General features: G+C 46.5%; 1 protein-coding gene across 10 annotated transcripts in view; it reads right to left on the bottom strand.

Moving 5' to 3' along the window:
- The window catches only part of RERE (arginine-glutamic acid dipeptide repeats), a 1,284,697-nt gene that overhangs the window by 858,807 nt on the left and 398,029 nt on the right, over positions 1-27,861 (bottom strand). For all 10 annotated transcript variants that reach the window (XM_086921406.1, XM_086921411.1, XM_086921410.1 and 7 more), the window contains exon 3: positions 25,210-25,280. In XM_086921406.1, the coding sequence (XP_086777532.1) occupies positions 25,210-25,280 (71 nt within the window). The remainder of the gene's footprint in view (positions 1-25,209; positions 25,281-27,861) is intronic.

Here is a 27,861-nt window from a genome sequence, read left to right as displayed (position 1 = left end):
CCATCCGCACGATGAACTCCATCCACTCCGGATCACCAACCGACCCCTGCCCTCACCACGTCTTCAACAAGGCCGACGCTGTCATCGCACCCCACCTGCGAGACATCATCAACACATCCTTCGACACCACCATCTTCCCTGAGAGCTGGAAACACGCCGAACTCAGCGCTCTACTCAAGAAACCAACAGCGGACCCCACCGACCTCAAGAATTACCGCCCCATCTCGCTTCTCCCGTTTCCAGCCAAAGTCATCGAGAAGACCGTCAACAAGCAGATGGCCGCCTTCCTCGAGACGAACGGATCCCTCGACCCCTCACAGTCCGGCTTCCGAGCCAAACACAGCACCGAGACCGCCCTCATCGCCGCCACCGATGACATCCGAGCCCTGATGGACAATGGAGAAACAGCGGCCCTCATCCTCCTAGACCTCTCCGCTGCATTCGACACGGTCTGCCACCGCACCCTAGTACGGCGCCTCAGCAACACCGGAATCCAGGACAAGGCGCTGGAATGGATCATCTCCTTCCTCGACGGAAGAACACAGAAAGTCCGCCTACCACCGTACAAGTCAGAGGCCTCCGAAGTCATCTGCGGCGTCCCCCAAGGATCATCTCTGAGCCCCACCCTCTTCAACGTCTACATGAGCCCCCTCGCGGCCATCGTACGCAAACACAACCTCAGCATAATCTCCTACGCCGACGACACCCAGCTGATCCTCTCCCTGACCAACGACCCCGCCGCCGCCAGAGCCAACCTGCACGAAGGGATGAAAGAGGTAGCCGAGTGGATGACGACCAGCCGCCTGAAACTGAACTCGGACAAGACGGAGGTCCTCATCCTGGGCTCCTCACCCTCCGCCTGGGACGACTCCTGGTGGCCTCCCGCCCTGGGCACCGCACCCAAACCGACAGACCATGCACGAAACCTGGGCTTCATCCTGGACTCCTCCCTCTCCATGACCAGGCAAGTCAACAACGTCTCCTCGGCGTGCTTCAACATCCTACGCATGCTACGGAAGATCTTCCGGTGGATCCCCACAGAGACCAGGAAGACCGTCACCCAGGCCCTCGTCACCAGCCGACTGGACTACGGCAACGCCCTCTACGCCGGTACCACCGCCAAGCTCCAGAAGAGACTCCAGCGGATCCAAAACGCCTCAGCCAGACTCATCCTCGACATCCCACGAACCAGCCACATCTCCGGACATCTGAGAGACCTTCACTGGCTCCCCGTCAACAAGAGAATCACCTTCCGCCTCCTCACCCACGCACACAAAGCCCTACACGACCAAGGCCCGAGCTACCTCAACAGCCGAGTCAACTTCTACGCTCCCAAACGCCACCTCCGATCAGCCAACCACGCACTCGCCGCCGTCCCCCGCATCCGAAGAGCGACTACAGGAGGAAGGTCCTTCTCCTACCTGGCCGCCAAGACCTGGAACTCCCTCCCGACCGACCTGCGCCTGACCCAAGACCACCTCTCCTTCAGGAAGAAGCTGAAGACCTGGCTGTTCGAGCAGCTCGGACTAGGAAGGCTTTGAGGCGGATGCTGCGGGGGTGGATGTGGACTGGCCGCGCCGCTGTCCCCTGTTACCGCCACAACTGTAACCACGTCCGCCACCACCACCACACTGAATGTTAGTCTGCGGCCCGTGGCTGGCAGGACGTGTGGGAGCACCCCTTCCGTGGCCACAAAAGGAGCGCTGGGCAGAAGATTGCGGACGCGGGCCGACAGGCCCAAGGACTTGGCCGTAGCCCTGGAGTCCTTGAAGCGTTACAGCGCATGATCTGCCTTGCCACCAAAGAGGTGGCTGCCATCAAACAGCATGTCCATATGGGTGTTTTGGACATCGGCCGAAAAGTTGGCGAAACTCAGCCAGGCGTGGCGGTGAACCGCCACAGACGTTGAAATCGCTCTCCCTAGCGAGTCCGTGGTATCCAGCCCACATCGTATAGAGTACCGCACTGCGTCTCTTCCCTCCGCGAGGTCTTGCGCAAGTTTTGCCCGGGCTCCCTCCGGGCACTCAGGCAGCACGGCCGCAACCGTATCCCACAAGGAGAGGGTGTAACGGCTCAAGAGGCACGCAGTGTTGACCGACCGCAACCCCAAACTGAGGGAGGAGAACATAGTCTTTCCGAACTGTTCATACCTCTTGGATTCCCAATCTGATGGTGCCGTCGGGAATGCAGATTGGGAAGTAGAGGCCTGGATAACCAGGCTCTCTGGGGTGGGGTGGGTGGAAAAGAAATTAGGGTCACCCGGGGCTGGGCGGTGGCACCTAGCGATGTTCCTATCTACAGGGGGACCTGTAGTGGGCCTGGACCAGGTGCCCAAGAGGACGTCTGTGAGAGCCTCATTAAACAGCAGTTGAGGCTCTGGGGAGCTTACCTGCAGTTTAAGGACCTTTGTGAGGATGTTAGACCTCACTGTTGCGACAGGAAGCTCAAGAGCCAAGCACCACGGTAGGAGGGGAGACAAAACCAGTGTCTGGGGAGGTATCCAGGCCGCTGGCTTCCGCTAGTTCCTGTGTCCAGTACTGATATGACTGACACTCACGTGCCAGGGGGTTCTCAGACCCCCGCAGTCTCCCTAGTCGTCCATGTCCTGAAATTCAGGGATAAAGGATGGACCCAGATCCTCGAAGAATTCCTCTTCGGCCGGCGCCAAAAGAGACGCCGCTACGACGCCGGATCCGGACCGAGGGGTGGACCAGGGACGGCGTCGTGCGGGGACGACGCCGGTGATGACACCCTAGGGGTCGACGTCGGCTGGGTCGTAAGGTCGACCAGCGGCGACCCGGATCCGGAATCGGATACAGTGGGGCCCTGCGGCGTCAGGACCGAAGTCGCCGACGGCACCGGGGCCGAAGCACCCGACGGCGACGGGGCCGAAGCACCCGACGGCGACGGGGCCGAAGCACCCATCCCTGCTTGGCCTCCCAGTCGGGGCCGCTTGGCCCGAAGGCGCCGCGGAACCAGACAGAGGAGAGAGCGACCTCAAGGCCATGAGGACGGCGTCAATCTCCTCGCGCGAGCGTTGGAGGAGTCAGAAGAGCGATGTCGCCTCTTCAACTTCTTGTGCCTCGTACCTGAGGATTGGAGCCTGACGAGTGGTGTCGACTCGCCGAGCTGTGATGACTTCGGCCTTTCGACCTCCTTCTGGACCGGGACCTCGAGCGGCGCGGGGCCGACTGCCGGAGCTCGAGGCGCTTACGGGACCGCTCCCGCCTAGCCTTCAACGTCAAGGCCCGACAGTCGGGGCACGACTTGTCATCGTGGTCGGCCCCCAGGCAATGTAGGCACCGGCGATGGGGGTCGGTAACCAACATCAGTCGGTTGCAGTCGGCACAGGGCTTGAACCCGGGCATCCCTGCCGGCACCGATGGAGTCGTAGACTCGAAACGGATCCAAAAAGGATCGAAAAAGTTTAGTCAAAAAGTGACTAAAGGGTACCACTTTCTCCAGACCTGCGCTTGCTGGCGCGGAAAAAAGAAGTACTGACGTCAGCGCGCGAGGGCGGCGTCTAAGTACTCAGACGACGTCATCCCTGTGCCAACGATGCCGACGACCGACACAGAGCCGCAGACGACGCCTACCGACGCGCAGGGGTACTGCTACGGAAAATTTTCCGGATCCAGTCTGACGCCTGGAGATTTTCTAAGGTAAGGAATCTAATACTAACCTGTTTCTTTCAGATGTGAAACTTCTACTGATGGTTGTCATGTTGAATTTGGAGAGCACGGTCTTCATACAAGACTCTGGAGCCCCTCAGGTAAAAGGTAAGTTCTTTATTTCATCTTGAGCCAACAGGTTACAGCAATAGTACATAAGTTCTTGTCGGGCTCTAATCTGTATCCAGCTGTCCCTATGTCCTAGCTACCATTTCAGACCATGCACACATATTCTATCAAAACAGTCACTCATTATTCCAGAAACCAACTTGAGACAAAAAGCTAATGTGGAAAAATTAGATACTATACATTTCCCTTTCTTAAAAATAAACTAAGATAAAACAGCCATTCTTTTGCACCTAGAGTATAAAGCCAACCGTTTTTTTTCCCAAATTATTTTTATTGGGTTTTCAAGAAAAAGAACATTGTAAATGATAACAATAATAATAGCAGCAATGATAACAAATATACTGAGAATTAAAATAAAAAGCAAGGAGGAACTACAAAAGAAGAACAAAATGCCAAGAGGATACCAAATAAGTGGTAGTTGGAATCGCGGTTATGATCGAGATACAGGTGATACATACATACATATATATACATATACATATACATATACATATATATATATATATATATATATATATATATATGTCTCCAAATTGAAAAACGGCAGCGTCTCTGCCCGTTTTCCCAGCGCGCAAACAACAATTATCGTCCGGAGTCAGGCTTGTGAAATAGCTTCTTTTATTTTGCCATTAAAGTGCAGGGTGCAGAAATCATCATACAGACGCGTTTCGGGCGCGGACGCCCTTGCTCACTGTCAGTGAGAAAATGGACATGGTAACCATTAAATAACAAACACTAATGGTCAAAAAGCGCGCCAGTGCACTCACAGAAGTTAACATGAACAGAGGACTAATAGCTTGAGACCGGATAATAGGTAACTACCATAGCGGCCATTGGTAAGTGGTGAAACATACAATGTCCATTCATGTATGTACAAATACAATAACAATACTAATGGTGATCACATTAGTGTAAATAGCATTATATTCAATCGATATTAATGTAAACATAAGACACATGTGCAAATACGCAAGTTGATGTGCAAATAGGCAATTTTTTTTAAATGTCACGTGCAAATACGTAATGCCTAAACAGACATGATTTATATGTTTAAATACATTTTAAGTAAAAGTGCAAAGTGCCATGTAAACTTTATAACTGTGCAAATACGCAATTTTAAATGCTATCACATTAATGGTAGATATAACTTCAACCATATATAATCACACAAATCTTTTATGGCGTTTTGATGTTTTACTAGGCCGATTATGGATGCTATAAAAGTGTTACAAAATTATTTAATGTACATAGCTAATCACATGTAGTCTATGATATTTGATACCTGCCTCTCTGAGTCCTATAGATTAAGGATGCAATATTGTGCTTGGGGGACTAGCGCACACCTCGTCATGGTTAATTTCATGTCCATCTAATAAGCGAATTGTAAACTTAAAATAACGGTGGGGAAGGAGTGTGAATGAGTATAAACCATGATGGTGCCAAATGAAACTTAACTAAATTTGGTTAAACGTGTGCCAGTGCTTATGTCACATATAACATTAAAAAGAATTCTTGCCTTGCTCTAAATAATAGGCGACTAAATGGTACTAGACTACTGCCTCATGTGAGGTCTAATGTTGAGGCAGAAGGAGAAAAGATTGTGAATAACTGATAAGGGTATTTACAGGAAGTTGCTAAGTTCTTCACCCATGTTGAGCCCCCCCGGGCTCTTACTGTTCAGCCGAACAATATATTTGGATTCTAAACATCTAAGTTGTTTTTCATAGTCTCCCCCTCTCTTAGAGGTTCTCACTGCATCAATCACATAGTACTTGAGATGTGATAATTTTCTATTGTGATGTGAGTGGAAATGCCGAGCAACAGGGTAACTTTGGTCATTATTTGTTATTGCTCTTAGGTGTTGTAGAATGCGTTGGTGCACAGGTAATTTTGTGCTCCCAACGTACCGTAAATCACACGTGCAAGTGAGAACATACACTGCCAGCTCAGTTCTGCAAGTGAAATGTGCCCTGATGTTAATGGGTTTTGGATCAAAGAGGGTGACATATGATCTTGTGTTGATGCCAAAATTACAAGCGCGGCAAGATATGCACTTGTAAAAGCCCTTACGTGGTGAAAGCCAATCATCGTTTTTTGGCATCTCAGGACTGCTTGAAACCAACTCATTCCGCATGCTAAAAGCACGCCTATAAGTGACAGTTGGTTTGGGGGGTAAGATTTCTTTTAGCACTGGATCTGTGAGGACAACTGGCCATTGTTTCCTAATAAGGCTGGAGATTTGGCGGGCCTGACGGCTGTATCCTGTTATTAGCCTGACACCAGTGTTGGTTTCTTCCATCTTATTTGTGTCTGTTTGTGATTTAACTTGGGGAGAAGCATTGAGCAGCTCTGATCGGTTATGTTTGTTGGCTCTAGTCATGGCTGAATCTAACATGTTCTTGCTGTAACCTCTAGCTTCTAGTCTTAGTTTGGCCTCAGATTGGTTTTTGTCCCTGAGCTCTGCCGTACTGCAGGCTCGATGTATTCTGAGAAACGCTCCATAGGGAATGGCCCTAGATTAGGGTGGAAACTTGCAGCATGTAAGATGGAGTTACCAGCTGTTTCTTTTCTAAATAGACTGGTTATCTTATTGTCTATAATTTCCACCATTACATCGAGGAAACTAATTCTCGTGGCATTTATGTCTGATGTAAACACAAGGTTACAGTCATTGTCATTGATTGCATGTACAAAATTGTGAGCTTCTTCTCTGTTTCCCCTCCAGATCACGAATACATCATCTATATATCTCATATACATGACTATATTCCTCGACCATGTATCAGAGTGTTTTACCCTGAGGACATGCTCCTCCCATCAGCCAACGTGGAGCCCCGCTTAGCTGAGAGAGAAGCATGCCCCCATGGCCACCCCCCTGAGTTGCTTGTAAACCCGATTATCAAAGAGGAATACATTATTGTACAGGCAACGTTCAATCATGGTCAGAAGTATGGCATTATGTCTGTATAATTCTATTGGTCTCTTGTCCAAATAGAATTTCACTGCTCTTAGTCCGTCAGTGTGAGAGATGCTTGTGTATAGTGTAGATATATCCATGGTCAAGAGTAACAGGTCAGCCGACCAGTCGCAATTTTCAAGTATTCTCAGGAATTCAGTAGAGTCATGTATGTATGAGGGTAATGAAGTGACAAAATCCTGCAAATATAAATCAATGAATTTTGATGTATTTTCAAAGAGGCTGTTAATCGCAGAAACTATGGGTCTCCCTGGAGTTGGTGTAATGCCTTTATGTACTTTTGGGATGAAGTAAATGTTTGGTAAAGTTGGGAAATCTTTCTGTAAAAATTTCGCTTCATCCTTGGTAAGAAGGCCCTCATGTCTCCACTCATTCAGTTCTTTGTGGTATAGTTGTTGTATCACCTTGGTAGCTTTGAGATTAATGGTAATATAACAAGAAGTGTCATTAAGATGTATGTATGCCTCTTCCATATATTGTTTCTTTCCCCAAAGGACCACATTGCCCCCTTTGTCTGATTGGTTAATAATCACAGTCTCATTCGTTCTGAGTTTCTTCATGAGATTATTATAGGGGCGCATTCTGATATTCATAGATCTTTGTGTTTTTCTTACCTTGGTCTGCAGTTGTTTCAGGCCACTGGTAATCAACTCTGCATAAGTATCTATTGAGTCCTTGGGCATATTGGGAATAAATGTTGATGGCAACCTAAATGCACTTGTCGGTCCTGATCCCAAATTTATATCCTCTTCTATGGCAACCTCTTGGGTGTTAAGTTCCAAAGAGTCTCCACGACGTAGGTGATGCATCGTTTTTAGCAAACTTGAGTCTTTTGCTTGCAAGCCACTTTTTTTTGGTGGTAAAATGCCTGTGGTCTTTTTCTTGGAGGCTAATCTGGTTTTGATGGCATAATATTTTTTCAATTTTATTTTTCTAATGAACTTAAAGACGTCCACCCTCGTGCTGCAGTAATCAAAAATTGCTTTCTGGGCAATATGAGAGGCCAAGAGTCAACAGCTGTTTTTCAGCCTCATTTAGCTCGATTTCTGTCAGGTTAATGATAGTTTTGTCATTCATTGTTTTTTGTTCACCCATGTTTTCTTTTTTTGTGGCCGTCCTCTTCCTCTTGGCGCATTTTCTATATATTGTTCCTGATCCCGTCAATGGGTGACGGAAACACACCAGGTGCGGACCTCCAAACCTCGTAACAGCAGCGAAAGGATTCTTACAAAAAGCAGATCCTTAAATAGGTGGCAGAGTGAAGTTTTTTATTTAAATTCACGGACAAATGTCCATCCGGCAACGCGTTTCACTCCTCTAGGGAGCTTGATATTTATATATACATACATATACACACGTATATATATATATATATATATATATATATATATATATATATATATATATATATATATATATATATATATGCATATATATATATATATTATAGAGAACAAAGGAGGCGGCACAATCAGGATATCTTTTTTCAAGCCTTATTCATTTCAAGACTTTCACCCCACCAACGCGTTTCAGCCTTACACGGCCTTGCTCACGGTTGGTTAGTCCCTCTACTGTGTTTCTATTTATACTAGCCCATAGTTAGCCATTTATGAGGCATTATGGGATCTGTAGTTTGGTTACATTTTCAGTGAAAAAATTAATAAAAGAAAAGAAAGACTTGGCATGCTTGTGATTTTAAGCATTATAGTAACATTAGTATAATGTTCTTAATTCTGGGTATAGTACCCTAGTCTTTTCATGATGTTTTGAAATTTGTCAAATGATGTTCAGGGTGTAGTACCCGATTTTAGTCTGAGGTTGATTATTCCAGGTGAATGTGCAGGTCCTCTCCAAAATTCATCCCCTTCGGGTGTTTGGTCCGGAGTCTGATAATCATACGCGACTCCATTTGTCGCAGTCTTCGAACCACATCACCTCCTCTTTCCATTTTGTCCAGTACTTTTGCCCCAAAGAAATGCATTTGCCTCCAATCTCCATTCTGGCATGCGCTCATATTTTGGCAGTGGCATCTTGCATGTTGGAGTTTTTTACCGCTCTTATGTGTTCTAAAAGCGGTAAAAAACTCCAACATGCAATATGCCACTGCCAAACATATGAGCGCATGCCAGAATGGAGATTGGAGGCAAATGCAGAGGAGGTGATGTGGTTCGAAGACTGCGACAAATGGAGTCGCGTATGATTATCAGACTCCGGACCAAACACCCGAAGGGGATGAATTTTGGAGAGGACCTGCACATTCACCTGGAATAATCAACCTCAGAATAAAATCGGGTACTACACCCTGAACATCATTTGACAAATTTCAAAACATCATGAAAAGACTAGGGTACTATACCCAGAATTAAGAACATTATACTAATGTTACTATAATGCTTAAAATCACAAGCATGCCAAGTCTTTCTTTTCTTTTATTAATTTTTTCACTGATAATGTAACCAAACTACAGATCCCATAATGCCTCAAATGGCTAACTATGGGCAAGTATAAATAGAAACACAGTAGAGGGACTAACCAACCGTGAGCAAGGCCGTGTAAGGCTGAAACGCGTTGGTGGGGTGAAAGTCTTGAAATAAATAAGGCTTGAAAAAAGATATCCTGATTGTGCCGCCTCCTTTGTTCTCTAAAATTGCTTGGGTCAGGATCCGACCCCTAGGCAGAGCACACACTGCTGAGCGCGTCCATATGGCTGAGGGATCACTTTGTATGTATGTATATATATATATATATATATATATACACACACACACGCATATATATATATATATATATATATATATATATATATATATATACACACATAGACGCATATATATATATATACACGCATATATATATTCACTGAAAAAACCATAGGTTTCACACCAGTTATAGTTAGGAATTAGCATTTAAAAAACCTATTAAATTCACTGACAAAACCAGTTATAGTTAGCTGGAAATTTTACTGACATAAAACCATTGAAATTCCCACGTTATAGTTAGTTGGACTCACTATAACTTGCGCGCCTGCAATGCACTGCTGATGACGTCACATATTACATCACTCATGACATGGTCAGTGACATCACTCATGACATCACTGATGACACCATCCAGTGAATGTGTGTCTTTCTGAAAAATAGATTTGTTTTATATATGTATTTGTAAAGGTCGATGGAAGAATAAATGTTTAAATAAGTGTGTAAATGGATGCTTTTTTTTAAAGAAAATTGGTTGGTTAACTGGCTTATTAAGTGTATCTTAGTGAATACATTTATTTGAGAGTATTGTTTAAATATTTAAATGTTTGTATCAGTGTTTCTCTTTGTGTATAAGTGGCTGCAGGGGTTGGTGACTGACTCACTGTTTGTATGTGTTTTGAAGACAGCATATGTGCAGGACTTTATGGGTGGATGAGTGTGTATATGTGTGTGTTAGTGAGTGAATGACTGTCTCACTAGTGTCTTCATTAGTAACGACATATGTTTTAATCTAGTATATGTGAGTATTGATGTATATAAGTGAGTATAGTGTATATATAGTGAGAGATTGTAGGAGTTCCTGTTTAAATAAGTATGTGTTTCTATAAGTGATTGTTTAAGAGAGTAAGTATGTGTAAGTTTCCTTAGAAGTAAGGTGGTAGTGTGTGTATAAATGTATATGCAAATAAATGGATGTTCAATAGTTTATTTGCATGTGTGAGTATGTGTGTGAGTAACTTTTGGATGACTGCTGATGTGTAACAGGATGTATAGGTGTATCACTACATATGATGAGTGAGTATATATATGAGTGACTATATAGAACTGTTGGTGAATGAGTGGATGTGTATATAGATGGTGGAATTACTGAATTGGTTGTTGTTACTGGTTTGGGTATCTCCATTTTTTTAAAAATGTTTGTTTCTATTTTTGAATATGTGTTTCAAGCGTTACATTACACTGAAATTAGGTCTGTCACTCTGTCACAAGGATGGTGTCATCAGTGATGTCATGAGTGATGTCACTGACCATGTCATGAGTGATGTAATATGTGACATCATCAGCAGTGCATTGCAGGCGCGCAAGTTATAGTGAGTCCAACTAACTATAACGTGGGAATTTCAATGGTTTTATGTCAGTAAAATTTCCAGCTAACTAACTGGTTTTGTCAGTGAATTTAATAGGTTTTTTAAATGCTAATTCCTAACTATAACTGGTGTGAAACCTATGGTTTTTTCAGTGAATTTCAAAGGTTTTTTAAATGCTAATTCCTAACTATAACTGGTGTGAAACCTATGTTTTTTTCAGTGAATTTCAAAGGTTTTTTTAATGCTAATTCCTAACTATATAAGACCTGAAAGCCCACCAGGAATCTCCAGTATGCGCCAGGGGACTGCATTGCAGAGAGGTGTAATGAAGCCACAACCCTTTGTACACCTCTCTGCAACGCAGCCCCGTGCATGTTTGAAGAGGGGGAACTAATTCCCCTTGCATACTGGGGGCCCCTGGGGGCCAATTAACCCACCTGGAACCTCCAGTATGCGCCTGGGGCTGCATTGCAGAGGTGTAATGAGACTATGCCCCTTGTTACACCTCTCTGCAACGCAGCCCACTGCCGCGTTTGCAGAGGGGGAACTAATTCCCCTTGCATACTGGAGGTCCCTGGGGTCAACTAGTCCACCAGGAGCCTCCAGTATGCGCGAGGGAGCTGCATTGCAGAGAAGTGTAATGAGGCCACACCCTTGTTACACCTCTCTGCAATGCAGGCCACTGGCGCGTTTGCAGAGGGGGGGACTAATTCCCCTTGCATACTGGGGGTCCCTGGATCTTATCTGCCCAAACACCGATATTCCGAACGATTGTAAATGACTTTTCTTGAGAAACATTTGGATTTGGATTATCATGTCCTATACTTTGGAATTTTTGAAAGACTGACTTTGAGGATGCTATAAATTACTCAAGTCTGCCCGAATTGTGTGGGTAAAATTGATACCTAGTCACTTTGAATAAGAATATACTTATGTCTCGTCTAACATTTGGAAGAAATATCTAGTTATATGACAACAGGATACCGACATAACTTGAAGGAAATAAGAACGCCCTGAAGAAGTTCTGTTGTACAGAACGAAACGATTCGGCTGGCTGTGGTACATAAACTTAAGGAAAATAAAAGCATTTGAATATACACCAAGATTCAGCCCTTCAATAAGGACTCTAAGTGATATGATTTGATTGGACTCATTGTGAAAGTGGTGCTGTGCCAAACTTTGGAATATTCTCCACTACTCTCTACTACTTACTCTCTCCTACTCCACTACTCTCAAATACTCACTCTCTACTACTCATTCTCTACTACTCTACTACTCTCTACTACTCTCTCTCTACTACTCACTCCCTACTACTCGCTACTCACTACTCCCTACTACTCGCTACTCACTACTCCCTACTACTCTCCCTCTACTACTCTCCCTCTACTACTCTCCCTCTACTACTCTCCCTCTACTACTCTCCCTCTACTACTCTCCCTCTACTACTCTCCCTCTACTACTCTCCCTCTACTACTCTCCCTCTACTACTCTCCCTCTACTACTCGCCCTCTACTACTCGCCCTCTACTACTCGCCCTCTACTACTCGCCCTCTACTACTCTCCCTCTACTACTCTCCCTCTACTAGTCTCCCTCTACTAGTCTCCACTAGTCTCTACTACTCACTCTCTACTACTCACTACTATTCTCTCTACTACTCACTCTCTACTACTCACTCTCTACTACTCACTCTCTACTACTCACTCTCTACTACTCACTCTCTACTACTCTCTACTACTCTCTCTACTACTCTCTCTACTACTCTCTACTACTCTCTACTACTCTCTACTACTCTCTACTACTCTCTCTACTACTCTCTACTACTCTCTACTACTCTCTACTACTCTCTACTACTCACGCTCTGCTACTCTCTCTACTACTCTACTACTCACTCTCTACTACTCTCTACTACTCACTCTCTACTACTCCCTACTACTCACTCTACTATTCACTCTACTACTCTCTACTACTCACGCTCTGCTACTCACTCTACTGCTCTCTACTACTCTCTACTACTCACTCTCTACCTCTCTCTTCTTCTCTCTCTACTAATCTCTACCGCTACCTCTCTACCTCTACACCTCTACCTCTCTCTACACGCACACATATACACATATATGCATATATATATGCATATGCATTTATATATATGTATGTGTATGTATAAAAAAAACAACAAAACTTTTTTTTTTAAACAGCTACATTTAAAACAGTCATTCTTTTTCCCCATGGTACGCTCCCCGGTGCGCGTACCGGGCGCTCCCCCCGGGAAAATCAAAATTTTTTTTTTTTTTTTTTGCCCCGCGGGGCCCTTTTATGGCCCCCACATCAAACCTAGGGGGTCAAGAGGGGGTCTACTCTGCCCCCTTATGGTCATTTCCCTCTTTGTTTTGGCCACCTCTCGTGTCTCGATCCTACCGAGACAAGATGGCGGCCGCTCCGGACTGTTTAGAATGTTTACAGACACCCCAGAGCCAATCAGCTTTCTGCGCGCAAGTCGCGTAACACGCCCGGTGCGCGTACCGGAGCGCGGCTATAGATATATATATTTTTTTGAACCTTAATTACTCAAAATCCACTGGAGCACATATCTTGAGACATAGCAAAGGCACATCGGGCTACCAGTCCCTACAATTTTGCCAAGTTTGGTGGAAATCCATTCAGCCGTTCGGGCTAAAAGTGAAATCGACCGCCCTATGGAAATTAACATGGGGAAAACGCATTTTGGGACCCCCCTTTTATCTCGGCCCCCGCTTGACGAATCCCCCTTAAACTTTCAGGGAAGGACCGGAACGCCGCGAGGCCATTTTGAGGAAACTTTCAGGCAGATTCGTCAACCGGCGCCAAAGTTATTCCAAATAGAATTTTGAGATTTAACATTGAAAAAAATCCTAACTATAACTACCTACTGGCGACCGCCAGTAGTTATATATATATATATATATATATATATGGCAGCCCAGACAACTTCAAGCAGCCCACTTGGGTAATTATTGTGAACATTTGGGGGCGAGGCATGCGACCCACTGGGGATAATATTGACTCTGCACCACAACTACCAGCATGCTTGGCGCAGACGCCCACTGGGGCGGGACATTTAAATCTGCGCAGGTGGTGCGTGTGCTGCCTTTCCTCCTTTCTGCCAGTGAACAAGAGCGGTGTGACGCTCGAAACGCGTTTGGCTCGAGACTTTTTTGCTATGGAGCAGCTGGTCTGTTTGTCCTGCAATCTGCAAATAAAGGATTTAACTTGCCGTGGTGTGGCTTCACTCTATGTTATGCGGCGTGCCCCGCCGCGAGGGAGCCCCACTGCTAACAAGGCGGGCCTACAGCGATATCAATTACAGACGCTGCGGGGACGGCAAGTCCACTTTGTGGATGATGTATGGGCAGGATGGCAGCCCAGACAACTTCAAGCAGCCCACTTGGGTAATTATTGTGAATATTTGGGGGCGAGGCATGCGACCCACTGGGGATAATATTGACTCTGCACCACAACTACCAGCATGCTTGGCGCAGACGTCCACTGGGGCGGGACATTTAAATCTGCGCAGGTTTTGCTTCTGCTGCCTTTCCTCCTTTCTGCCAGTGAACAAGAGCGGTGTGACGCTCGAAACGCGTTTGGCTCGAGACTTTTTTGCTATGGAGCAGCTGGTCTGTTTGTCCTGCAATCTGCAAATAAAGGATTTAACTTGCCGTGGTGTGGCTTCACTCTTGGAGGCAACTCTCGTTTTCTATATATATATATATATATATACCGGAGGTCAATAAATAAAGAAAGAGCACGCAGAGGACTTGGCAGATATCCACACATTGAAGTTACTCACGCAAGCCTCAGAGGAAGGGGAACGAATTCCCCGAAACGCGTCAGGTTAAAGGACTTCAGTAACGAGATGAGAAAAGCTGCTTGTTCATCAATAAAGGCTGTTACCTACCCTGCTTCGGAGTGCGGAACTCGTCTTTGGAGCAAACTTGGAATAATACTGTCACTGCAGCTTCAAGCCGTGGAGTCGACGCACCGCCCTAGTAAAGAAGAAGGGGTCTGCACGGGGGGAAGGAAAGAAATATTCCCTCGGTGAATCGGCGTGGCAGGGTTTTAGAATCACAAGCAGCGTCTCATCTCGACTCACCAGAGAGTTGTTGAAAGTGTCCTGGAAACGGCGTGAGCAAACTGAACCCACCAAAGGGGAGTTAATTAGATGTTAAGCACTGCAAGTTCCAGCGTGCAACAGGATTTCCAACGGAGCATAATACTGATGTTTCAGCGCGATGACACACCTGAGGTCAATAAAGAAAGAAAGAGCACGCAGAGGACTTGGCAGATATCCACACATTGAAGTTACTCATGCAAGCCTCAGAGGAAGGGGAACGAATTCCCCGAAACGCGTCAGGTTAAAGGACTTCAGTAACGAGATGAGAAAAGCTGCTTGTTCATCAATAAAGGCTGTTACCTACCCTGCTTCGGAGTGCGGAACTCGTCTTTGGAGCAAACTTGGAATAATATATATACATATATATATATATATATGCAACACACACAGGGATGGCGTGCTCGAGCCACTTGGACGGCGGGCTCACGACGGGGTTCGCCAGCCCCTTAAATTCCACACACTCCAGGTTCGTGTTCCATTGTAGAAAAACCAGAGTCGGAGCCCAAATGTAGAACGGTGTTGTCAGAGTTTAATTGACAGAAGAAAAACACCCTACGAGTTTCGAGATCAGCCGATCTCGCTTGCTCACGGATATGGAGATATATATATTTAGTCCAAGTTCAATGGTCCCTGCACCTCCAGCAGCCGGCTTGGCGAACAGAGACCACACAAATCCCAAATTTCAGGCAAGGATGTTTATTGCAACAAAGTTGACAGAGCTCACGGTCTGACGCGTTTCGGGCAGTTGCCCTTGCTCACAGATGTGTATATATATCTATTTTCTCAGATGGTGTATTGATAAAGTCACATTGCAGACGTACTATTGAGGACATAACATTTTGTATGTGACGCACTATAAAGGTAACATGTTAGAACAACAGATACCATACTATAGTAAACATATTCCCATATCCTAAGTGTATAACTAATGTCAAAGAATCAATTAACATGAGACTCACACGCCTGCCCAGATCAGACTGTATAGTATGCAGACATCATGGGGTAGCATTAGGCACTTCCAATGTGGAACGATCCTTATATGAAGGGACAGGCGAGAGGACTCATGTTCGTGCACTTCGGACAGGAGGCCATACCACCACATCTGCACTCTTATGAAAACACCATAAAAAATGTATGGATGCAGGACATGTATTTATTTATTGATGCTCGATCACAAGATAGCCAGGGCATGAAACCTGCCAGCTTTCTTCAACAAAGGGTGTCTTAATCATCCACAAGTCTACACATTCACGGCACAAACTAAAAAAATAAACAAAGTTCAACCATACAATACCTTAAAAAAAAATCTCCTTTGACCGGATCCCTAAAACAATACCCGTCCTCACAATATAATTAATAGACAAAGTCCACAAACTTCGATATCACCTTAACCTACGCAGCTGAGGATGACACAAACTTACACTTTAACATCTTCCACAAGCAACACACACGACCCCAGAAGGAGAAGAAAGCACTCCACCACACACAAAAGGTGCAGCCCATCACGGCAACACACCCACCCTCCAGTTGCACTGGTGCCCAGACAATATAACCAATAGACAGGCTGAAGAAAGCAGTAAGGGCCAGATTTACTTTTCTTTAACACATCACAGAAAGACAGGCCGGATTGTTTTTGTTGAAAAAAACTATCTTTAGATCCGTATTCCTCTTTCTCTCATGGAAAGAGGTAGTAACAAGGAGAATGAAGCTATTTCTCCTTGTTACGGGCCTGCCTGGTAAGTGCATCATCTTAGAGCAAACCAAAGTTGACAAGTCTTTGTAAATCTTGGTTTTGTCAGAATACATGGGTGGATGCATGGAAAGTCTGCTTACCTAATGCAAAGTAACGCAAGACAGCAATATGTGCTGTCCTGTGTTACTTTGTATTTGCTAAACCATGCAAATCAACTTTTATGGCACAACAAATGCCAAAAAGGATTTTGCATCTGGCTGCACCACAAAAGTGACACAACCCAGACACAAAACTGACATTAATCTGCACACAGTACCACAAAAGGAAAAATGAGGACGTCCTTCTTACACAATAATGACTGCCGCCAGCAGACATACTGAAAAAAGTACAAAGCACAACAACACTAGAACAGTCTGGTAATACAAGTGACACACCAAATCAACAACACTGACTGACTCCATTATATGCAAACTAAATAAAACACACCACAAACAATAACAAGTGTACTCTGCCTCTTGTACCACACCCCTGTCAAATTTTCCCATTTGTACAGTGACTGATGGCAAATCACATAGGCGAAACATGTGGCTATTCACCTACAACACGGGGGTACTACACTTCCCCACATTTTCACTCTACGGGTACTTGCCCATAAAGCTCTTGCTACATGTCACTTCTCTCTCATATCGCACACCATGGGGTACTCCATCATGCAAAATATTCACAACAGGTACCTACTACTACAAGTCCCCACACTTTCAGTCCATTGGAGACGTCCTTGGCAACCTCACAAAAAAAGTAATACTCTTCCACAACTTGGCACACCATGGGTTTCTCCCCCATGCAACTTCTCAAAAAAGAATGCTAGAGGGGGGCATGGCTAGCCACCAGCCAAGATGGCCGCAATCTGAGAGAGCTCTGTGACTGAAGGGCCCTCCTCTCAAGATCCAACAATTAATCTGTTCTCCTTGCAGTTGCTAAACTGCATGACCAGAAGCGTCAGACCTTCCGGTGCACTTTGCTCCCACCCGCATCTCTGTCTGTGGTTCCCCTGAGACGCTACGTCGTGGTGAAAATTGCGGCCTGTTTTGGCGCCAGGAGCCGGGGACTCTAGTACAAGGCAAGCCTAGCAGGACTCACGCGCTGCGGCGGCCGCCATCTCCCGCATGTGTGCAGCGTCCTGGAGGCGACGGACGAAGGCGCATACACCATATCTGAGGACATTGACAGCTACCCGGACAGAGCTTGTCATCCACCCAGGCTCCGAGTGACACGAGACAGGCACCTGTAAGTACCGGCACGACCCCAGGGGGCTGAGGAGAACACAAAGGTGGGGAGGAATAGCGCACTTCTAACACTGACCGGCAGAGACTGACCCGACATTGAGCCGCAGGGTCTCACTGGCATCTCACCATCCTGCTCACCCACCAGCCACGACACTGCTCGGGCTCGGTCCTTGGGACTCCAATAACGCCATTGTTAACACTGTCGCAATCTCGGCCATTAACGCAGCAACCTAGTCAGGGAGCAGAAGCTACAGCTGGGCACAGACCACGACCTACTCACGCAGCTCTCCCGGCCACTGAGGGGTTTGACGCTAGACAGGTGTGTTTTGGGGACACTGCACTGGATACCCCGACCAGTATCTTACACCCTACAACCTACGACTGCTGTGATGAGTGGCAGGGGGACAAGGGGCCAGCAGGTCTCGAAATTGGAGGAATTTGCTTACCACAAGGACCCACCAGACACTGAGGGGGGAACCAACATGGACACCGCCCCAGCCCACGGGCGAACCGAGTAACGCAGATAAGAGCACTCTTCATGACGTCATGGCGGCCCTAAAGACTATGCAAACCTCAATGGGCACGATCACTACGGATGTCTCCCTGATTAGAGCTGATTTTGCGAGAATGTCTGACCGCCTTGTGGAGGTCGAGAAGACAACTACCGAACTCATAGGGGACACGTCGGACATGCAGCGTAGAGTCCAAAGGCTGGAAGACGACAACGTCATGCTGAGAGCAAAGCTGGACGATCAGGAAGGCTGCTCGAGACGTAATAATGTGCGCCTGATTGGCGTACTAAAATCCGAACGCGGCCCGGCCCTAGACCTCTACGTTGAGGACCTCATACATAATCAGCTCCAACCCAAGGGGCTGTCGAACTATTTCTCAGTGGAACGAGCCTACGAGTGCCAGGAGGAAGGCCGAAGCCCGGGGCTCCACCTCGGCCCATCTTAGCCCGCATTTTCAACTTCAGAGACCGGGACGCCATTTTACAAGCAGCGCGCACTCTACCGCCGATCAAAATTGATAACTCTGAAATTCACTTCTAGCCCGACTACACAGCGGCCGTAGCCCAACAGCTACAAGGCTTCGCGGAGGTAAAGAAGGAACTACGTGCTCGGGAGCTCAAGTACTCTATAATTTTTCCAGCGAAATTGCGTGTTGAACCCGAAGGGAAAACATGGTTCTTTGATTCGCCACAAGCAACCCAGGTCTGGCTAGAGGGATGGAGACCGGCGAGAGGGCCCGGGAATCGCGACCAACAATGGAACCACGGAAATAGAAGCCCTCGGATAACCAACGACGCAGACTAAGCACGGGACGACTCACTATGGACACTGACACCCGTCCCTTTGGTGCTTATATCTTGGACTAAGACATTCGCCTACTCTTCTTTAAACAGGATGAGATTCGTCGGGCACACAGGGAGAAGGTGAGACGACTGGCCGCCACTCGCGGTTGGCCGAACATGGTAAGACTCTGGTCACGCAAGAAGAGATCCATGCAGGTAGGACTTCTAGTTACAAATGGCACTGCATGGTCACTCTCGGAGAGGAGGGTTCGACAGCGGACACAGAAGTCTCACCCCCACGAACAATCTTCATGAGTTGGGACTGTAAGCACTCTGCTCAGTTGGGGAGGTGGAAGGTTTATTGTCTGTCGGGCAGGGAGGCAGGGTGGGGGGTACGGGGGTTTACGCGTATTAAGTTTTAGTTTTTGTTCCTGTTACATGTTCCTAACTAGGCTGGCTTTTCACATGCACACACAACACAAAACTCTGGTTCCTATCCACACACTCAGGCATACTGACCCGACTGAGGCGAATCTTCACGAGCAGACGCCCTGGGGTATAATCTGGGCACTCACACGTACCGGACCCGGTCCGAGTACTGAAACCGATGGTACTGATACACTTGCTCACTGGAGACTATGGCTGATCATGATCTTTCGGCACTCAACCCCCAAGCACAACCATTGATCTCTCCCCCACTAACAATTATTTCGTGGAATGTTAACGGGCTGGGTCATAAAATTAAACGAGGGCTCTTCCTCCAATATTTAAAAAAGAAAGCACCCACCTTGGTTCTGCTGCAGGAAACGCACCTGGTAGGAACGGCCTGCAAGGCTCTTAACCGTTGGGGTTTCAAGATGGTCACACACGCAGAGTTCTCCTCTGGCTCCCGCTGGGTGGGTATCCTCGCCCAAAAAAATTCTCCACTGCTGATCAAACACACTTGGGCCGATGACCAGGGGCGTTTTGCTGCGGTCAATTGTCAATGGGAGGGGCGGCCCTATAATATACTATCGGTATACATCCCCCCCCAGCGCTACATCAAGGGGCTTTCCAAGACCTGGGAAAACTACTACTCGAACTCCCGGAGGGGGAACTAATCATTGGAGGCGATTTCAACGCAGTACTGAATGCGGCGGTGGATCGGCAGCCTCCTTGTGAGGCTGCCAGATCTAACCAAATGTTTGAAGACTTCCTGGACGCTTTAGGACTGGTAGATATGTGGAGACTTAAACATCCCCATGACTGCCACTACACATTTCACTCGGGAGCCCACAATAGTCTCTCCAGGATAGACTACATGCTGACACTGGCGATCCCCCCTGAAAAGAGAACAGCCTTAGAACATCTCCCAAGGGGGAGGTCAGACCCCAGTGCAACTCACCAACACAGCACAACCCACTAGACGGCAAAGAATATTCCCGATCTATCTGGGATATTTAAAAAATAGCGTGATTGTGAAAGTATTGAAAACCTCCACCACACACTACTTAGACGAAAACCTAGACTCTGTAAACTCGCCCTCAATCCTCTGGGAGGCATAAAAGACAGTGGTTAGAGGACAAGCCATCTCCAATATCACTAGGCACAAAAAAGAGCAGAGGGCAACCATCGAGTCACTAGAAACAGTGGTCCAGACTGCAGAATTAGCCCATGCCTCGGACCCCACGGAGGAAACGGCGCACACACTAACACTAGCGTCTCTAGAATACAGGGCCTATGCAGAGGACATGGCCAAAACTAGACTAACTGACACATTGCATAGGGTCTACGAATTAGGAGACAAGACTGGGAAAATGCTCGCGTGGCTTGAACGGAAGGACAGGGCAAATAGGTGGATTGCCACGTTGGCGCTCCCAGATGGCACACACACGACTTCTCCCCCACGAATAGTAGAGGAACTGGCCAACTATTATGAAACCGTATACACCGCACGAGGTGGGGTGACAGAAGAGGACAGCATGCAATTCCTTCAAGACATACCCCTTCCCACGCTGTCCCAGGAGGACGCACAGGCTCTTGAGGGCGACTTAACAGGAGAGGAATTGGGGAAGGCCCTAGCAGCATTACACACTGGAAAGGCAATGGGACCGAATGGCTTACCCGTGTAACTTTAGAAAACAATTCGCGACAGATCATTCCGTATATGCTTCCCATGTATAACGATTGTTTGGAAAGGGGCGCACTCACGAATGACCAAAGATTAGCCACCATCGTCACGGTTCACAAACCTGGCAAACCACCCGACCAAACATCCTCATATAGGCCAATCTGCCTGATGAACGTAGATGCGTAAGTCCTAGCGAAACTCCTGGCACTGCGATTACAGCCCCACCTCACAGCATTGGTACACCCGGACCAATCGGGCTTTATGCCCAGGACAAACACATCACTTAACCTACGGCGCATTAATGGAGTCCTGCACCGCATTCCCATGCTACGGGAAGACGCAGCCATTCTTTCCCTGACCACAACAATGGCATTCGATCTTGTTGAGTGGCCATTTTTGTTCGCAGTACTAAGAAAGATGGGCTTCAGCCCTAAATTTTGTGGTTGGATTAAACTCCTTTACACTGCACCCCTGGCACAAGTGGTTGCCAATGGCCATACATCGCGTACAATCACACTGGGGCGTGGAACGAGGCAGGGATACCCCTTGTCCCCGCTTCTGTTTGCACTCATATTGGAACCACTGGCTGTGAAAATTTGCTTGGATCCTCTTATCCGGGGGGGGGGGGGGGGCACATGGGGGGCGGGATGGGAAGATCGCATCTCTCTCTACGCAGATGACGTATTGCTCTATCTAATGTCCCCTACCTCATACCTGGCAGCTTTGATGGGCATACTCAAGATCTACGGGGAGGTGTCGGGATATACCATTAACTGGGCTAAATCGCTTCTATACGTCTTACGCGGTCAAACACCCACGCTGCCCCTTGACTGCACCCTACAAACGGTCGCATGGGGTTTTAAACACCTGGGAATATAAGTCACGCCACAGGGATCGATTTTTGAGGAAGAAAATTTGCTGAAACCTCTACAGAGGCTAAAATAAGATGGAACCCATTGGCGCTCTTTACCGCTCACACTGTTGGGGAGGGCTGCGCTATTTAAGATGCTTTCACTCCCGAGGTTCCTCTATGCATTGCAAAACACCCCCTTTCCGGTCCCTCTCACCTATTCTAAGTCAATAGACGCAGAAATCGCCGCACTCTTATGGGACGGAAAACCAGCCCGCATAGCGCACTCCAAATTGATCCGCTCCTGGTACGACGGGGGGGAATCGCCCTGCCCAGTGTTAAACTGTACTACTGGGCTGCACAACTAATGGTAGTCAATCAATGGATCCATGCTCCGCAACAGGATCCAGACTTGATAGGACTGTCCTCCCCCCAGACCAGCTTATGAGGGCTCTCTACACCAACAAACGACGCCACACATTCACAGGCCCAACAGCCCACGCGGTTAAGATCTGGCACACGGCACAGAGGGCCCTGGGATGGGAGGGAGTGCTCATGCTAGCCACACCGCTCTGGGACACACGTTGTCTAGGTACCCTGGCGAATACTAAGGGTTTCAGGCAGTGGGACCTCATTGGTGTCTCCAAAATAGGTGAATTGTGGATAAGGGGTGAAGTCATCACATTTCCAGCCCTGCAGGAAAAATACGGTATGGCGGATACGGAGCAGTATCGCTATGCACAAATCAAACATGCTTTGCAAGGGGCCATTCCACCAGGTACAACACTGGCAGAATCCTCCCCCCTGGAGGACAGACTCCTCGCTGACTGCCTAGATAAGAAAGAGATCTCACTCAAATACCGCAAACTTATCAACAATCTCCCAGACCCCACGGTAGTTCTCCGCAGCAAGTGGGAGGTGGAACTAGGAGACATAGATGATGAAGGTTATATGCACTAGCATCGGCTAGAGAGGCCTCCATACCATCACGACTTAACTAGTACAATTAAAGATATTGCACAGAATATACTATTCCCGCACGCTACTACAAAAGCTATGTCGCATCCCAGAGCCTAATTGCCTACAAGGGTGTGGATCCCCGGGTACATTCTTTCACATACTCCCTGCATGCTACTTCTAGCAATAGGGTACTGTACTTTCCCCATATCACAGCAACTCACAAGTAAACTACAAATGTATCTTTCGCTATGGGGTACTACTCTTTCCCACATCTGCAATACTATGACATGCACAACCAGCACATATCTACAAAACAGCGCACAGATAGGTACTCAACACTCTTCCCCACACTGCTAAGTAGACTGCATCATAAAAAACACAGAGGGCAAAAGTAAATGTTCACAGTATGGTCTTAAAATAACCCACAGGTGAACTATTTAACCCCTTTAGTGCTGCCGTCGGCCAACGGTCGTCGCGAGCACTACCTTGCCAGTGCTGCGCACGTTCGGTGGCCGACGCGGCCGCACCCGTTTCTTCGAACGTTCAGCACTGGCGCAGAACGTTCGAAGCAACAAACTGGTTTAACATCCCCCACCAGGCTTGTATTATTAAACATTCAGCACACCACAGCCATTATCATAAACTAAAATCCCCAAAATGGAGATAACTTACATAGAAACCTACTAAGTCGACACATGTATTACCAAGAATATGCAACATGTCAATACACAAGAGTCGTCCATCAAACTGTTTCGAAACAAGGCACTTTTCTTAACAGCCAAATAGTAGAACACACGCCATGAATTCTAAATAACCCATTGAATAATTAACGGATTCATATTCTAACATTGCAATTGGAGAAATGCCAGGCAGGTGATGGTCTTACTTCAAGATACCGCATATCCTCTAGCAATACACTTTCATTGCTATCGCCAATGTCCTTTAAGTCAGTCCTAGATCTCTTTTTAAACTAATCAGGAGGCCTTGGGTAGTCTTTCTTTAATGTCTCCAGACCTCTACTAATCCAACATATTGCTAACCTCCTTCATAAAGTCCAAATGTACATAATCAGCACCTCCACTCCGATACCCAGTTTTGGAATCCAGGACATTGGTGTTGCATTCTCATGAGCAGGCTGCACTGTTATGGTTCCAAACACAAGACCCTCTTCGAGAGAGAGTCCCCATTTACCTGTTGATGCTCAAATTCACAAAATATGCAGAATGCACATAAGACCCTCCAAATGGTCTATCCTGTGTCACAGTCAACTTCCTGCTAGGCAGCCTCAACTGACACCACTTATTTGAGGGTGGGTGGCCCCAAACTAGTCCTCCATGGTCACAGATCCATTTTCCTTCCAACAGGCCTGCACCCCTGCCAGAAATGGCTCCCAACTGCCACCAGTCTTGCAATATTTTCACACAGGTCCTTAACTCATCGCCTGAATGCTGAAATTGGAGGGGAGGGTCTTAATACAAAAGACTGGAGTAACTCTGGTAGGAATATTTCCATTCTTATTCAAAGTGCCCTTATCTCCAAGCTTCCACTCCAGACCAGACTCCAAGACTCTATTGTATCATTCAGTCATCATTCCAGACACCAGCTGAGACATACAGGGAATGGGAACACAGGATACTACGCACTTAGAATTTGTGAATTAAGAGTTACTGAAAGAGTTGGCCCTTATACAATGCTTGTTTAAAAGTGAGACCAAACAATGATGGAAATAATGTTAATTTTCCACCATCACAGTTTAGAAGCTTCCGACCGGACAAGGTGCTGCAACAAGACCCAGAACTCCAACTGACGGTAGTCAGAAGCTCTATGCAAGTCACAAAGACATAAAACATTCTAAAGTCTTTAAAGGGAAAATATTGAAATTAATTAAAACGTCATACACTTTATAACAATGCTATGGGTCTAAAAGACAAAGTGCACACACATATGTTAACCAAACACATCGGAATGAAAAATTAAGCTAGACAATCACTCAGATCAAAAAAGAACCTGGACAAAGGCACTTACCAGTTTAAAGTCCTGGATGCTACATATGAAGTATGGCATGTTGGGCCTTCGAGACTCAATATAAACACAGTCTGAAAAAGAACAAACGTATGGTTTTCAAGAGTTAATTACGTTTTGTGACGGAAAGAACTGCATTTTCAAATTAAATACTGCTGTACAATAGCTAGAATGAGCAGAACTTGCTATTGAAATAAACTACGCAATTAAAATAAACAAAAACAAATGTACTTTACTCTATATATTAAACATCCACGAACAAGATCATGTTTTAGAAAAACACTGACTTATAATCCATATAGGATAATAAGCAAAGAATCATAAATGTCCGCATTCCACCATACTTTGTCCACAAAAAGATGCACGTAGTTGTGTTTTGAAGCGGGTGTTTTGACGCGGGTATTTCCGAAGTACACATCTCGTAAATGCCACAGGGCAGCCCAAGAGCTTGAGGTCAAGGTGAAAATTGGTACAGAAAGTTTTGATAAACATACTGGAACTTTTTGTTCCTGTCCTAGTCCATTAATCAAATACCGAATAAACAGAGCAACTGCAATCCACAAAATCTAAAAGCATACATACACCCTGTCAACGAACGGTCCACAACAACTCAGCATTGGCTTACGGTCTGTCCCACTTCACGATTACCCTTTTCCAAACCCCAATAAAAACACTAACTTGTGCCCAAGCGTTTCGTTTCAGTGAGGCAAAGTAAATAAATCAGTTGGCAAACTCTTTTGTATCCAAGAGTGTTCATCGCTCCTTCCTGCCATTTGCCACCTCCACTCGAGTAGCTCGGGAAAACAGAACTGCTGGCAGCGCACTAAACCTACCTACCCTCTGATGTTCTCTTAAATTTGAAACGGTGTGCCCCCATTTCGACTTTGGGTTTTCACAAGCAATTTTAACGGTGTGCTACAGAAAAGGTCTACGAAACTTTGGCAGCTATCTTCCAGTACTCTTTGGCTTCAGCAACAACGCTATTCTTGGCAAACTAAAATATTTTTACAGACATTTGTTTAAAGCATATCAAAATAACTGATTGAAAAAGTTACATTAACATTTCATCATTCATGAAGATAATGAACAATGCTCTTGTTGAATGTTGGCCTTCCATTGGGTGTGTGACTGATCACTGCTCGTGTTATTCAAGGAGGCCGCCTTCAACCCTGTTGTAAAAGGGCATAGGTACATATCCTTGCGGCGCTTCTGGGTACACTATGATATTTTGTGTTTGCTAATTAAAATTGACAGATTGCTTTACCTAGGAGAGGAGACTGTAGAGGGAGGGAGGTGTAAACAGAGAGAATGAAAATCCCGCTCATTCCTGACAAGAGTTGGGCTAACCAAGTGTGGTGTCTGGCTACCAGTAGGGGATGGTGGGCTGTTTCTAGCTCTTGTACTACTTCCTTTGTGTTCTTTTATAGTAGCAAGACATCCTTATTTTTCTCAGGTTCATGTTGCTACCGGTTACCGTTTTCTGAATACATTTGCTATCTGTTATCTGCTGTTCCTAATACTCTCCGAGCGCTCTATGGAATTTCTGTCCAATAACCATTAAACTTTCCATTAAACATACTTCTTTTTGTCAATGAATATCTCAAAATTCCCAAGGGTAAAAAACTAGCATTTGCTCATTTTCACGTAAAGCCTTCTTCGCCCTTTCACACACCTTTCATCTCACTTCGGTCTCTGATTGAACACTAGGAAAAAAGAAGAGGTAATTTGTACAACTTTTTTAGGTCGAGGACTCCGTCGCACTGCTGTGAGCAGTGGGGCGGAGCTCCGAAGAATTTATGTTTTTTAGTAAGGGGGCTTGAACCCGCCCCTCTACTCCATTTGCTGGCTTCCTAAACGGAGGCCAGCCATTGGAGGAGAGGGGCATCACTCGGTTCAAGCCCCGTCTTTTTCGTATTCGGGGGAGTTTTTTTAAGCCTTTCTATTTACTTTCTCTCCTCTTCCCATTGGCTGGAATTTTACCTTCCAGCTAATGGGAAGAGGAGAGAAAGTAAACCACGCCCCTGAATCTGAAAAAGACTATGCTTTCTCCGAGGCATTTCTGCCTCGCCTCGGAGAAAGCATGTAGCTTGTTTTCTCTTTCTCCTCTGTATTATCACAGGGAGGAGAGACCCCGCCACACACGCCACCTATCTTTGTGGGGAGGGATGTTTGGAGCGCACCAAATGTGAGCATCGTGTGGGAAACTTAATCACACCAAGTTTCGCCTCTCTGGGAAAGGATCTGGGATAGATTATACCTTGAAGTCTCAGCAAACGCTTTAGTGGGAGAAATGAAATTTCCACCTCGTCGCTCTCTCTGCTCCTCCATCCCCCTGCCTCGCCCTCCCCCTCCATTCCCCGTCTCCTGTACCCCCCTCCCCAGCCATCAAGTCCCTGGAATCATTATCCTCGTCTCTCCAGCATCTCGGATGAGAGGCTGAGGCTGCCTTGCAACAGCCACACAGCTCGGGAGCCTAGAGGAACTGAAAGTTACTGGGGATTTTTTGTGTAGCATCCTGCGTGTCATAGTTCCCCTGCTGCCGCCACGAGACGCCTCTGTGCGCACCTCTACACAGAATTAAGTCGTCGTAGATGCCCGGGCGACAGAAAGTGCATCCGGTGAAGCAACAAACATCCGCGAGGCTGGAGTGCACGT

The sequence above is a fragment of the Lissotriton vulgaris genome, chromosome 5 (genome assembly GCF_964263255.1).
Source record: "Lissotriton vulgaris chromosome 5, aLisVul1.2, whole genome shotgun sequence".
NCBI lineage: Eukaryota > Metazoa > Chordata > Amphibia > Caudata > Salamandridae > Lissotriton > Lissotriton vulgaris.
This window is presented reverse-complemented; position numbering and strand designations above follow the sequence as displayed.